Consider the following 15,306-nt stretch of genomic DNA (forward strand, 5'->3'; position numbering starts at 1 on the left):
TGGCTGCTGTTGGCAGGAACTCTGTGCTCTTGTGTCATCCTTTTGTGTTTCCTTCTTCTTTTTATGTTTATATATATACATATATATATATATATTTTTTTTTTGCCTTTTGGTCCGGACCTTTTTGGACTGTGTGACAAGGGGTGGCACTTTCGTGACTTCTGCGGTGCTTTTTTGTGAACTTCTGGATCTGCCTCCTGAGAGCCTTTTGGCCATGGAGACCAGCTGCTGGGTTTCTGCCACACCAGAGTCCGTTTGGAGAGACTGGAGGAGATGCAGATGAAGAGACAGGACTGCGGAGCTAGCACTGAGCGCCGGGACGGAAAAGCTTCACAGTGTCTTGGCTGAATGAGCAGGTATCGGACACCTCGGTCTCTTTGGACATATCCTCACTCATCCATGCGGACTGGACACTGGCCGAGACTTGGTTTGGCGGCCGAGAGTGGAGTCGGCTCTCTTGGTTGCTTTGTTGGGTCTGCTCCCGTCTCTGGCCAAGCTCCCTTCACCCCAACAGACAATGGCGTGGGACACCGCAAAAGCCACCACAGTGTATATGTTTCTTTTACTTTTTATTCATAGCTGTATGTAGAAGTGGCTGGTTGCATCAGCTCTGCTCTTTTAATGTCATTTGTCTTCTTTGAAGTTTCCCTCTTCCACACATGAAAGAGGAATGTGTGCTATAAGTTGTTTTCTTCCCTTGGCCTCAGTCTGGACCCCCTCTCCAGGGGCCCAGGCTTAGACCGATTTTTTTTTTCTCTCTCATTGCCCCCACTTGTTTACCTGTATGTATCTCACCTTTTTTGCAAGGGGCGCCGCAAGTTGGCAGACCCGTCAGCGATCCTGTTCTGTCTCCCTAGAATGTTTGTCTGACCTTGAATGGGATTCTGCTGAACATTTTAATTTCCCCTCGGGGGTTAATAAAATGTGTCTGATTCTGATGTTTAACATCAACAAAACATAGCTAATTAGTAAAAATAAACTACATTAATTCATCTCTCAAAGGTGTTGAGACATTGCTGGACACCGGAGTAGTAACTAAATCCAAATAAAAAATGATTTCATTTTTTTAAGATATCTGGCTTGTATTTTCAGTAGGGATTTAAATTTATAGATTTATTGATATGATACCCTAATAAATATTCCTTATCGATACCAGTATTTATCAGTACTCTTGTCGGTACTACATGTCATTTGTGGAAATAAAAACCTGGAAAAAAGGCATTTTAAATAGCATTTCTATTAGCACAAGAGTTTGAACACCTCCAACATGATGTTCTGTAACATTTTAAAGCAGGGAAGTCTTTTATCAGCAGCTGTTTATTTGAAGTCTTAAATAGATAGATAGATAGTACTTCATTGATTCCTTCAGGAAAATTAAAAGAAGTCAACTATGTGTGCAGTGCAAGGTGAAATGCAGTTATGTCATCTTCTTCTCAATAACACACACATCAAACTTTTGCGCGTAGTTGCTTCCTTATTTGTCATCATTCAAAGCTGATTGTAATGTGTAGCAGCGGCAGCTGAACTCAATGTGAAAATGTATCATAGTTATGTCAGTCAGCTGGAATTAAAAATACAAATAGTTGTGCCGTTAGTCCAGAATCTTCACGGTCCTCATGGACAACATAATTAGGAACCAGTACTAAAAAAATGGTACTTGGTGTACATCTCTTATCTTCACCACTAAACCTTTGAAATATGCTGACATATGTGCTGCTAAAGGTAAATAAACAGTAGCCATATTGAATGTTTGCCTTCATTTGACCACGTGAGGTAAGGAGGACGGCCTCTAGGTCACATGGTTACACCCCAGCAATTACACTGTTGATGATTGATGAGCATTCATTTTTAAATGGTGGTGTTAAATAGCAAACATATCTTCATCTTTAGTCCTAAATGTGTCCCCCGGATGAACATGTGTCACAAACATTGTATTAGATGATATGTGGATGTTGTGCTTACTTGGACTGTGATGAAGCTGTGAGGACTCAGGTGGTTTGTCTTCATGCTCTTCAGTCTTCACAGAGACAACAGTCAGTGGAAACTTGCTGACATCAGCCTCCTCCTGCCCTACAGGACACTCTCCCTCCTCTTCCTCTTTGAAATAAGAGGGCTGTGGCTCATCTTTGTCCCCTTTAAAATTTGAGAGCTGTGGATACTCTAAAGTGAAACTGTCCCCCTGCAGATGAGGGAGACATTCTTCTTGGTGTCCAATCAGCTGATGGATGTCTACAGGACACAAACAAAACACATTTTAACTTCTACATGCTAAATATTAAATTGTACATGAAATATAGGGCTGTGGCTATTGAAAATGTTATTAATCAAGTGTTCTACTGGAAATGTTTCCGATTAGTTGAGTAACTGAATAAAACAGTGTTGCTTGGTTAAAGACAAATTTAAGCGACTATAAAACATTTCACTTAATAATGAACGGCCAATTGGTTTGAGATGGTATGAGATCAAGATGTCATCTTTAGATCAGGCTTTGTTTTTTTGACAATCACAGACACGTTAAACGTTAAAGTACCAATGATTGTCACACACACACTAGGTGTGGGGAGATTATTTCCTGCATTTGGCCCATCACCCTTGATCACACCCTGGGAGGTGAGGGGAGCAGTGAGCAGCAGCGGTGGCCACGCCCGGGAATAACTTTTATGGTGATTAAACCCCAATTAAAACCCTTGATGCTGAGTGCAAGGCAGAGAAGTAAGGGTCCCATTTGTATAGTATTTGGTATGACTGGGTTGGGGTTCGAACTCACAACCTACCAATCTCAGGGAGGGTGCACCGACATGAAGGAAATAACAGGTCAGTATGCTTTGACACACATATATAACTTGTCAAACCTGCCAGCTAGCAGGCTAGGTTAACAGCGTCAGTAACCATGGTGACTGACTCTGACTTTGTCTTACCTTTCTTATTTTTGGAGGTAAAACTCTCGAGCTTTACATACTCAGGACTTTGCACTTAACCTGCTCTCTGGAATATTCCCCCGGTGACTGTGTGAGTTTTGTGTAAACATGTTGATACACATTGTTACAAACATCAACCTCTCATAAATATTGTGTGTCTGGCACTGTCTCGTTTTTATGAACAATGTAAAACAATCAGTGCATCATCCTCACATAACAATTCATCTTCCTACAGACAATTTATTGAAGAATAGTGTTAATAATGAAATATAAAGTTATTAAAGATGTGAGAGTAAGAAGTAAACAAACCTGTTCTGTGTAACACAACTTGATGTTTTTCATGTTGTCGCTCCTTCTCCTCTTTTGTTGGATAAAGTTCCTCCTCGTACTCTGCTATGGTTCTTTGGCACATTTTCACACAATCACAACACTTTACACTCACACTTGATCTCTACTTAGTGATGTGTTTTGATCACTTCCGCCTCTCTTTGTTAGCAGCTAACAAGCTAAGCTAACTAGCAGGCTAAGCTAGCTCGAGAAGCATCAAAGTGCGCTCAGACTAATACAACCGGATGCAAACAGTTATTAACGATGTTTACTCTATTTACTAGAGTGTAATAAAGGACATATATGTGTACATGGAGGCACAGATTAAGAACACTGAACTGTGACGACTGCAATAACGTCTTCACCGTCAGACGCCATCTTGCTTTATTCTCGCCGTGTTTGATTCGCGCGCAGTGTTGTCAGATCTCGCGAGAGAAACAAGTAAGCAGCTATTTTCCAAATCTCGCGAGAAAAATAGGTAAAACTAGCTTTCCACTCACGGTAAAAATATTTTATTATATACTATTTACTTATTATGAAAATAAAAGAAAAAATTTCCATTTCAAATTTTCACAACAAAGACATACAACTTATTTCCGTAAATATATTTAAATATTTAAAAATGTATTCAAACAACAGTAGCATAAGGAAAGACAAAAAAGAAACAAAATAAATATTACACTCATGATATTATTTTCGTTTTTGATGTTAATCGTTTTTATAATGTATTTTAGAATGTGGGAGGTTTTCATGTTCTTTTTAAATTTCCTTTGGATAGAATAGAATAGAATAGAATAGAAAATAGTTTTATTGTCATTATTGCAGTGAACAGGTTCAAAGAATAACAAAATTGGAGCAGATCCACTAAGGTGCATGTACAATATGGTAATATAAATAGTACAAAAAAAAGGTAGATAGAAATAAGAGATGTATCTATATATGTATATATATCCACACAGATGCATACATGCATGCATATGAATATATATACACACATGCATATAACATTATTGCTTATTATAGTCCGGAAAAATAGAAACAAATTAAAAACATGACACATGAGGACATGAAGGACATATTATGCTACTATGGCTCTTGGGTAAAAGCTGATTTTTAGTGAATTTTTGCCAGCTTTTAGCACCCTATAGCGTCTGCCCGAGGGTGGCATTATATATATCATATCCATCTATCTATCTATCTATCCGTTTTCTACCGCTTATTCCCTTTTGGTGTCGTGGGGGGGTGGGGTTGGGAGGGGAGTGGGGCGGGGGCTGGTGCCTATCTCAGCTACAATCGGGCGGAAGGCGGAGTACACCCTGGACAAGTCGCCACCTCATCGCAGGACCAACACAGATGGACAGACAACATTCACACTGACATTCACACACTAGGGACCATTTAGTGTTGCCAATCAACCTATCCCCAGGTGCGTGTCTTTGGAGGTGGGAGGGGCCTATCCCCAGGTGCATGTCTTTGGAGGTGGGAGGGGCCTATCCCCAGGTGCATGTCTTCTGAAGTGGGAGGAAGCCGGAGTACCTGGAGGGAACCCACACATTCACGGGGAGGACATGCAAACTCCACACAGAAAAATCCCGAGCCCGGGATTGAACCCTGACTACTCAGGACTTTCGTATTGTGACACAGACGCACTAACCCCTCTTCCACCGTGCTGCCAGATATAGATGTATAGATATAATATATGTAATGCCAATTGAAATTTAAAGAGGACATGAAAACCTCCCACATTCTAAAATACATTATGAAAACAAATGATCATCAAAAACAAAAATAATATCATAAGTGTAATATTTATTGTGTTTCTTTTTTTCTTTCCTTATGCTACTGTTGTTTCAATACATTGTTAAATATTTGAATATTTTTACGAAAATAAGTTGTATGTCTTTGTTTTGAAAATTTAAAATGGACAGTGTAGATCATTTGGTGAAATTACTGTTTTGTTGTTGTTTGTGGTTACCCGTAGGAAGAACTGTGCCGAGCTGCATGAATAAGTTGGCTTTAATTAAGACTTCAGCGGGACAGTAATTGTACATACGCACTGCATGAGAGGGTGGTAGTAACTGACTCCTCGATGTGCACACCCTGGTGGTGTGTTCGAGAATTACAACATGAAAACAGCTGCAAGAAACAAAATCTGTACAAAAAATGCTGCAAGTCAAAGCCACAGAGTCAGTCCAAGTTTACCACAAACAAGTGCTATGGACAGTCTGTGCATGATGTGACAGTGGATCAACACAGCCAAAGTGAAAATGACACATTCTACGTGGATGGCTTGGAAATAGAAAATTGCATTGACTCTGTAAATCCACAACAAAGAGACCAAGATGAAGGATTTGTCACAGTGTGCATAAACGACATGCCAACCAAAATGAAAGTGGATACAGGTGCTAAATGCAATGTAATGTCACTGAAGACTTTCAATAGAGTAAACAGCGGCGTGAAACTCACCAAACAACACAGAAGCACAAATTTGGTGGCTTACGGAGGAGCCAAAATCGAGACACAAGGTGAAGCTATGCTGACATGCTTTTTAAAGGGACAGCGCCACTTACTGCCATTTTTCACAGTGGATAGAATGTGACATCACTGTTGGGCTTCCGTGCATGCCTGCGTACGGGGCTAGTCGAGTTGAGTCCCGATGTGCACCATGTCACCACAGAGAACACTGGAGAGTTCAGCGCACGGATCCTCACACAATACCAAGATATTTTCAGTGAAGAGCTCGGAGAACTACCAGTTGTTTACACAATGACAGTGGACCCCAATGTGCCGCCAGTTGTTAGGCCGGCCCACCGCATCCCAGTAGCGATGCAAGACTGTGTGAAAGCTGAACTTAAACGCATGGAAAGCATAGACGTTATTACTTCAGTCACCGAACCAACAGCTTGGGTGTCATCCATGGTCGCTGGGCACACAAAAGTCAAATCAGAAATCAGATTGTGCATCAACCCCAAAGATTTAAAGGCCTACTGAAATGAGATTTTCTTATTTAAACGGGGATAGCAGGTCCAATCTATGTGTCATACTTGATCATTTCGCGACACTGCTATATTTTTGCTGAAAGGATTTAGTAGAGAACATCCACGATAAATTTCGCAACTGTCGGTGCTAAGAGAAAAGCTCTGCCTCTACCGGAAGTCGCAGACGATGACGTCACATGTTTGATGGCTCCTCACATCTTCACATTGTTTTTAATGGGAGCCTCCAACAAAAAGTGCTATTCGGACCGAGAAAACGACAATTTCCCCATTAATTTGAGCGAGGATGAAAGATTCGTGTTTGAGGATATTGATAGCGACGGACTAGAAAAAATAATTTAAAAAAAAGTTTTAAAAAAAAACGCGATTGCATTGGGACGGATTCCGATATTTTTAGACACATTTACTAGGTTAATTCTGGGAAATCCCTTATCTTTCTATTGTGTTGCTAGTGTGTTAGTGAGTTTAATAGTACCTGATAGTCCGAAGGGTGTCTCCACGACTGTCTTGATGCGCAGTGTCTCAGGGGAGTCGACGGCAGCTATGGATGGCACAAGCTCAGCTTTTCTCCGGTAAGAACTATCTTTTTAACCACAATTTTCTCACCGAAACCTGCTGGTTGACATGTGGTCGGGATCCATGTTCTCTTGACCGCGCTCTGATCCATAGGAAAGTTTCAGCTCCAGGAATTTTAAACAAGGAATCACTGTGTGTTTGTGTGGCTAAAGGCTAAAGCTTCCCAACTCCATCTTTCTACTGTGACTTCTCCAATATTAATTGAACAAATTGCAAAAGATTCAGCAACACAGATGTCCAAAAAAACTGTATAATTATGCCGTAAAAGCAGACGACTTTTAGCTGTGTGTGTGTGCAGCGCTCATACTTCCTAAAAACCTGTGACGTCTTGCGTACACGTCATCATTACACAACGTTTCGAAGACGAAACTCCCGGGAAATTTAAAATTGCAATTTAGTAAACCAAAAAGGCCGTATTGGCATGTGTTGCAATGTTAATATTTCATCATTGATATATAAACTATCAGACTGCGTGGTGGGTAGTAGTGGCTTTCAGTAGGCCTTTAAATGAAGCACTAAAACGGCCCCACCACCCCATGAGAAGTGTGGAGGAGGTAGCAGCACAAATGTTTTCAGTGCTAGATGCAAAAAATTCATTCTGGCAGATCCGCCTGGACAAGAAGTCCTCAATGAAGACAACATTCAGTACTCCTTTTGGACGTTACAGATTCCTTCGCATGCCTTTCGGCATTAACTCAGCAAGCGGAGTATTCCAGCGCACAATGGATCAGCTCTTTGCTGGATATCCATGCTCAGTCATTGTCGATGACATCATCATCGGAGGCCAAAAAAGGTGCTTGAACGTGTGAAGGAAATAAACCTCAAACTCAACATGCAGAAATGCAAATTTCGACTTGACCAAGTATGCTACGTTGGTCATATCTTCACAAGTAAAGGTCTGAAAGTTGACCCCTCCAAAACTGCTGCTATCACAGACATGTCATTTCCCACAGATGTCACTTCACTTCACCGTTTCCTGGGAATGGTTAACTATCTTGGCAAGCACATTCCAAACCTCAGTGACATCGCAACGCCACTGAGGAAGCTGACTCACAAAGAGACCGCATGGTGCTGGTTCCAGCAACACCAAGATGCTTTCGACCGCCTGAAAGCATGTCTCTCCTTTCCACCAGTATTGGCCTACTACACTGTCAAAGAGCCAGTCAGGCTGACCTGTGAGGCGTCATGCTTTGGACTAGGAGCTGCCTCATGCAAAATGGAAGGCCAGTAGCCTTTGCATCCCGTGCCCTTACAGAAACAGAAACTCAATACGCTCAAATTGAGAAGGAGCTTCTAGCTGTTGTGTTTGCATGCACCAAGTTCAGAGACTATGTGTATGGCAAGGCCACCATAGTAGAAACTGACCACCAACTGTTGGGGACTATCTTGAAGAAACCAATTCACAATGCCCCGGCCCGTCTTCAGCGGATGCTGCTACGCTTGCAAAGCTATGACATAAGCCTAATCTACAAAAAAGGAAAGCACATGTACTTGGCTGACACTCTTTCAAGAGCCCCTAATGCAACAGACAGTGAGAGCCCATCTGATAGTAGTTCTTTCGACATCATGTCTGTGAGCTACATTTCTACAGCCCGCCTGGAAGAGCTCAAGAAGCACATGGAGGAGGTTGAAGTAATGCACACTCAGTGTAGTTATCCAGCATGGATGGCTTGCCAGAAAGACTCAGCTGCAGCCTGCCATTGAAGTTTTCTTCCCCTACAGAGACGAACTCACTGTGGAAGATGGAATTGTCATGAAAGGGCAGAAAGCAGTCATTCCAACGTCACTACAAAAGAGTACATTAATATTGTACACAAAGGTCACCCAGGCATTGAAGCAACCAAACGCAGAGCAAGAGGTATCATCTTTTGGCCATCAATGTCACGAGACATCACTAAAGAACTACTTTTTTGCACAGTGTGCAGCAGCACAAAACCACATCAGCAGAAAGAACCACTTCATCTTCATCCAGTTCCAGACCTTCCGTGGTCCACAGTTGTTACAGACATTTTTGAATGACGTGGACAACACTACCAGGTGATAGTGGATTCATATTCTGGATGGTTTGAAATTGACCTTCTACAAAACATCACAGCGACAGTTGTAATTTCCAAAATGAAAATAAAATTTTTCATTGCACGGTACACCACACACACTGCTATCTGATAATGTAAGACAGTACAAGTGTGAGCAATTCAGGAAATATGCTGAGGAGCGGGACTTCATCCACACCACCAGTAGCCCAGAGTTTCCCAAGTCGAATGGACTTGCGGAAAGAGCTGTCAGGAGTGACAAGCAACTGATGGAGAAATCCCACCGGGACAAACCTTTTTTTTTTCTTTTTTTTTTTTTCTTCTTTGTCATGAAAAAGGGACGTTTTTGTCATGAAAAAGGGAGTTTTTTGTGGTTGGTGCACTAGTTGTAAGTGTATATTATGTTTTTATGTTGATTTTAAAAAAAAATACAAAAAAACATTATTATTATTATTTTTTTTTTATAAAAAATTCTTCCGCGGCCCGGTGGTTGGGGACCACTGTTCTAATGTACATACTTGTTCTTATGCTATCTGAACTCACTATGTTCTCCGCTGGATGTACATATCCTACTTAGTAAGACCTACACTGTTTCAATGTCCACATTTCTCTGTTGATGCAATTGTTGATGACTGAAGTACTGATATCAACCAAAGCTCCTCATCCCACACCCTGGATTGTAAATAATGTAAATAATTCAATGTATATACTATGATGATTAACATGTGTGATGACTGTATTATGCTGATAGTATATATTTGTACCATGAATTGATTAACGTGGACCCCGACTTAAACAAGTTGAAAAACTTAATGGGGTGTTACCATTTAGTGGTCAATTGTACGGAATATGTACTGTACTGTGCAATCTACTAATAAAAGTATCAATCAATCAATCAATCAAAAATGATATTTCAAATATATAAACCGTATTTTACTTTAAATCATGTATGTATGAGAATAATTAACTAGTACTGTTTTTAATGCATTTATTGTATTGTCTGTCTAATTGTAATAAATGCAGACGAGGCGTGTTCAACGTTGACTCACACAGCGTGCTCATAACCACATTCTAGCTGTCTGCATGGCGACATACGACACCACTTCACGGGGCTACCGCGCATGTTCGTCACTACTGTTGCATGCTGGGTAGTGTAGTTCTTATACTCCCTAGCCCAAAACATCACAACTATGACTCTTTGGCCCCGCCCCTACGGACGCATGCTTGGAAGACATGCGCTTTGCGGCAAAGTCCTCCTTTTCTCCACACACGCTTCTAAGCCTCGGCACATCTCCTCACATTGCTACTAACTACACTTTATTCATCTTCCGTGTCAGGGTAAACTCCACTCGTCTCAGCCAAATTTGGAGATTATTAGGCCCGCTTAGCTTGATAGTTGTTTGAGTGCGCCAATTAGCTTAGCATGCTAGTTAGCTTAGCTTGTTAGCCGCTAACAAAGAGACGCGGATTTGATCAACACATCGCTTAGTTAAGATCAAGTGTGAGTGTAAAGTGTTGTGATTGTGTGAAAATGTGCGAAAGAACGATAGCAAAGTATGAGGAAGAACTTTGTTGTGTGAAAATGTGTGAAAGAACGATAGCAGAGTACAAAGAGGAACTTTCTCGGACAAAAGAAGAGAACGAGAGACTACGTCAACTATTGGAAGCTGTTTTCAAGAAACCTCAAGTTGTGTTACACAGAACAGGTTTGTTTACTTCTTACTCTCACATTTTTACTAACTTTATATTTCATCATGAACATGACGTGTTTGCAGCAGTCATTTCCATTAGATCAGGGGTGTCCAAACTTTTTCCACAGAGGGCCGAACACGGAAAAATGTAAGCATGCAGGGGCCATTTTGATAATTTTCATTTTCAAACCATAACAAAATATATGGATTTTTTTTAATACTTTGGGCTCCTGCGGAGCATAGAGGGTCTCAATCACTAAAATGTTAAAAAAAAGGTCAAATTATTATTATTATTTTTTTATTTAATGCTTACAGTAAATCTCTATATCAACTTGAGGTTGATATAAAGTAAAACAAATAAGGTTTTGTGCCTTTTCAGTCAAAGACAACTTGTTTTTTCATCGTAAAACTGAAATATGCAGTATTTAGATAGATAGATAGTACTTTATTGATTCCTTCAGGAGAGTTCCTTTATTTAGCAATTCAAGCCCTCAAAGATCAATAATGCAGGACATCATTGATTTTAATTATTTAATATTTTTGAGTAATCACAGTGAAAAGTTAAATAAAATCCTACTAAATATATTTGAGATCCGAAAGGTTCCCCACTCATAAAGTGATTCATTTTTATTAGATTTTTTTTTTTTACTTTTAACACTTAAATATAAAGATAAACTTCGGATATATCTGTCGATTTTAAGTTTGAACTATTATTTTGTTTATTTTATGTTCTTTTGTCCGAATTTTGATCTTTTTATATGGCAACCACACAACATATGCAATATTTTTCTACATAAAACATGGAAAAAAAAAACAAATAAAGACACAAGGAAAAAAAAAACTGCCTGCATGGCAGCTTTGTGTCAACATTGCCACGTTTTCTCATTATATTTCACCTCATTCCACTTTTTTTAAATGTGTTTTTGAATTTTTGCAATACTATCAATTTTGCAATTTTTGCAGAATGTGTGGCGGGTGGGTAAACGATTAGCTGCGGGCCGCAAATGTCCCCCGGGCCGCACTTTGGACACCCCTGCATTAGATAATGTCCAAATAGAGGTGATTTGGCACACTTATAATTAAAAAAACAAAAATAATGTTGTTTTTCATCAGATATGTAGTAGTATTGTATACGTCAGTGGTTCTCAAACTTTTTTTGTCATCCCCCACTTTGGACAAGGGGGAGTTTTCAAGCCCCACCTGCCCCCATCGCCACAACAGAACGCTAATGGGGCGGCATAGCTCGGTTGGTAGAGCAGCCGTGCCAGCAACTTGAGGGTTGCAGGTTCGATTCCCGCTTCCGCCATCCTAGTCACTGCCGTTGTGTCCTTGGGCAAGACACTTTACCCACCTGCTCCCAGTGCCACCCACACTGGTTTAAATGTAACTTAGATATTGGGTTTCACTATGTGTGTCACTAGAGAAAAGCGCTATATAAATATAATTCACTAATGCCAAGCTTAACATTTTCAAATGTATTGAACATCAAGTAACATTCATGTCAGGGTTTCCCACACATTCATTTATTTGTGGCGGCTCGCCACGAAAGAATTACGGCCGCCACAAATAAAAAATAAAAAAACATTTTCGGCTTTTGACTCGCTTGACCGCTCATAAAAGCAGTGGGACTCTGTCTGTGAATGGAGCTTGTAGTTACATATTATGTAAATATGATATAAATATGTACATAAAGTGATGTAATTATATTCCAACTCCGCGCTCTTCTTGGTCATTGCCGCCGCAAGAATATAATAATGAAAAAATGTTTTTAAGTGAAATTCCCTCCCGTTCCTCGCGCCCCACCTGTCATGTCTCTATTCCCCACAGGTGGGGCCCGCCCCACACTTTGAGAAACGCTGGTATATGTGGACGGGGGCCCTGCTTTGGTAATAATGTGTACCCCTCTCAGAGATCATATTTAGTTCCACTTCCAACATTCACATGATGGAAAATAAGATGAGATGGTAAAACGTGAACAGTTGTGGAACCTTTTTACTCGGGGGGTGACGGGATCTCGTTGGAAGCGCGATGTATGAGCAGACGCCGTTTAGGTAAAACAAAAAGGTGTCTGCCAATTTAGTTTACAATGTCATTACGTCAGTAGTTGTCAAACTTTTTTAACCAAGTACCACCTCAGAAAATACTTGGATTTCCAAGTACCACCATCATGAACAGCATTAAAATACAGTAGCATAGTAGGCCTTAATTATTCATTAAAAACAAGGAGGACACATTATTTAACGAGTATATTTAATAATTTTAAATACTGTTGCATTACACACAGTTTGAACAGTAACACTGTGTTTGCATGTAGGAATTGATTGAATGATTGATTGATACTTTTATTAGTAGATTGCACAGTTCGGTACATATTCCGTACAATTGAACACCCAAATAAGTTTTTCAACTTGTTTAAGTCGGGGTCCACGTTAATCAATTCATGTTACAAAATGAATTGATTGGAAAATAAAAGACTGTACTTAAATATTACATAGTGCACACTAGATAGATTCTGGTGCGCACCAGATAGTTTCTAGGATGCAGCTTCCTCAGTTGACCTCTGACCTGGTCCACAAAGATGACTAATGTCTGGTGGAGGAGTAGGGGGTTGCAACCATGGCTGGGGGGGAGAAGACGAGGGGGTGGCTGCGATGAGGAAAGGGCTAAAAAGGCAGTAAAAACTTTTTAAACAAAGTGTTTGCTCGTGACGTTTTCTGAAATTTGTAGGTATATTCTTGCTATCGTTTTCAGAAGGTATAATATTGTGTTTCAGAGATATGCTTTGACATTTTTGCCGATGACATCTATTAAACAAGACAAGGAGCAAAGAAATCAAACACAGACAGGATTCAATTTAGCTCATGAGGAGAAACGTCTTGGCTGCAACTTCGTACAGTTTCCCACCACGCTCTGACGAGGGAGTTCCACGCGTCCTCTTTCCTTTGGGGCTTTTCTGATTACATAGCTGCAGATGTTTCTAAAGGGAGGGGGGTCGTAAATGGCTGTCGCACTCGATCATAAACCGTTAAAAGAAAAGGTGCCTTGTGCTGCGTCAGGTCTGCTCCCTCTCCGCTTTGTAGATCTCGGGTCAAGAAAAGGTCTCCTGTGGCTGTCAATAGATCAAAGAAACCGACACCTCCATGTTGCATCCCATTGCAGATAGTGGAGTTTTACAAGCCTTTTGTTTGATAAGATGAAAGACAGTTTTGGTCTTCTCGCAGGGGACCTGAATTCAATGGAAAACAAAGTTGTTTTATAACTTATATACAATTATTCTGACAATTTTGTTATTATTGTTGATATTATCTGGAATCGATTATTGGTCGCAGTAAAGTAGCAAATTGGGTAGTTTTTAGCTCTAAATGGGGTATTTCAACAAGTAAACAGTACAGTAGGTACTAGGTTTATACATGTGTAATGCCCATAAGGGTATTCCAGTACAATATGCCGAGATGAGATGTGTAAATATCAAAATATTACTTGAAATCAATTTTTGGCAGCAGTAAAGTGGTTGTTTTGGTATATTTTAGCTTTGTAAAGGGTATTTCTACAAGTATACAGTAGGTAATTGATTTATATATATGTCATGCCCATAAGAGTATTTAGTAAAATATGCAGAGATGAGATGTGTCAGTATCAAAATATTACTTAAAATACATTTTTGGCAGCAGTAAAGTGGCCATTTGGGTAGATATTTGCTCTAAAAATGGTATTTCAACAAGTAAACGGTACAGTAGGTACTTGATTTTGATACATGTAATGCTCATAAGGGTATTTTAGTAAACTATGCAGAGATGAGATTTGTCAGTATCAAAATATTACTTGAAATCAAATTTTGGCAGCAGCAGAGTGGTTGTTTTGGTATATTTTAGCTTTGTAAAAGGTATTTCTACAAGTATACAGTACAGTAGGTACTTTATATATATATGTAATGTCCATAAGAGTATTCTAGTAAAATATGCAGAGATGAGATGTGTCAATATCAAAATATTACTTAAAATACATTTTTGGCAGCAACAAAGTGGCCATTTGGGTAGATATTTGCTCTAAAAAGGGTATTTCAACAAGTAAACAGTACAGTAGGTACTTGATATTGATATATGTAATGCTCATAAGGGTATTCTAGTAAAATGCGTGTGTGTAAATATGCGATGTGTAAATATCAAAATATTACATCAAATCACTTTTTTATTCAAGATTGTTTATTGTCATATGCACAGTTAAACACACAGTTTGCCGTACAATGAAAATCTTACTTTGCTAGTCCACCCTTCAACAAGTCACACGGTACTTAGCTAAAAATAAAAAATAAAAATGTATATACAATGCACAGTAAGTAACATAACATTATTGCACATTCTGATTGACAGTCAACAGTATAAATATGGAGGTGACCTTGGGTCACAGCAGCAGTTAAAGTGTCTTTAGTGATCAACGGTGAAACGTGTCTACAGTGATGGTTCACAGTTAGGGGGTGGTCAAGGTAGCTGTCTTTTGTTCAAAAAGACAAAAGTAAAAACGGGGAGTTGGAGGGAGCTAGCATTCAAAAGTTAGCATTCACAAGCCTGATGGCCTGTGGGAAGAAACTGTTAGTCAGTCTGGTAGTCCTGGATTTCAGGCTCCTGTATGGTCTGCCTGATGGTAGGAGGCTGAAGAGACTGTGTACTGTCCTTGATGATGATGTGTGCTCTCCTGGTGGCCCTGGTAGACTACATGTCCTGTAGTGAGGGGAAGGCTGCTCCTGATATGTACTGAGCAGTTTTAA

At 39.9% G+C, this 15,306-nt stretch overlaps 3 protein-coding genes across 10 annotated transcripts in view; 2 read left to right on the forward strand and 1 right to left on the reverse strand.

Annotated features, from left to right (window-relative positions):
- LOC133537311 (oocyte zinc finger protein XlCOF8.4-like) overlaps positions 1-3,632 on the reverse strand; it is a 75,859-nt gene extending 72,227 nt beyond the window's left edge. For both annotated transcript variants that reach the window (XM_061878341.1, XM_061878343.1), the window contains exons 1-2: positions 3,228-3,632; positions 1,963-2,229 (exon numbers count right to left, since the gene is read on the reverse strand). In XM_061878341.1, the coding sequence (XP_061734325.1) occupies positions 1,963-2,229; positions 3,228-3,330 (370 nt within the window). In that variant the 5' untranslated portion in view covers positions 3,331-3,632. The remainder of the gene's footprint in view (positions 1-1,962; positions 2,230-3,227) is intronic.
- LOC133537310 (oocyte zinc finger protein XlCOF22-like) overlaps positions 1-15,306 on the forward strand; it is a 340,825-nt gene that overhangs the window by 27,522 nt on the left and 297,997 nt on the right. The gene's annotated exons all lie outside the window — the stretch shown is intronic.
- LOC133537307 (oocyte zinc finger protein XlCOF6.1-like) overlaps positions 10,039-15,306 on the forward strand; it is a 275,459-nt gene continuing 270,191 nt past the window's right edge. For 3 of the 7 annotated variants that reach the window (XM_061878335.1, XM_061878333.1, XM_061878334.1), the window contains exon 1: positions 10,040-10,556. In XM_061878335.1, the coding sequence (XP_061734319.1) occupies positions 10,382-10,556 (175 nt within the window). In that variant the 5' untranslated portion in view covers positions 10,040-10,381. Of the gene's footprint in view, positions 10,557-15,306 lie in introns of all 7 variants that reach the window. The other 4 variants (XM_061878330.1, XM_061878328.1, XM_061878325.1 and 1 more) reach the window with 3 other exon arrangements.

Source organism: Nerophis ophidion, linkage group LG18 (assembly GCF_033978795.1).
Source record: "Nerophis ophidion isolate RoL-2023_Sa linkage group LG18, RoL_Noph_v1.0, whole genome shotgun sequence".
NCBI classification, from domain to species: domain Eukaryota; kingdom Metazoa; phylum Chordata; class Actinopteri; order Syngnathiformes; family Syngnathidae; genus Nerophis; species Nerophis ophidion.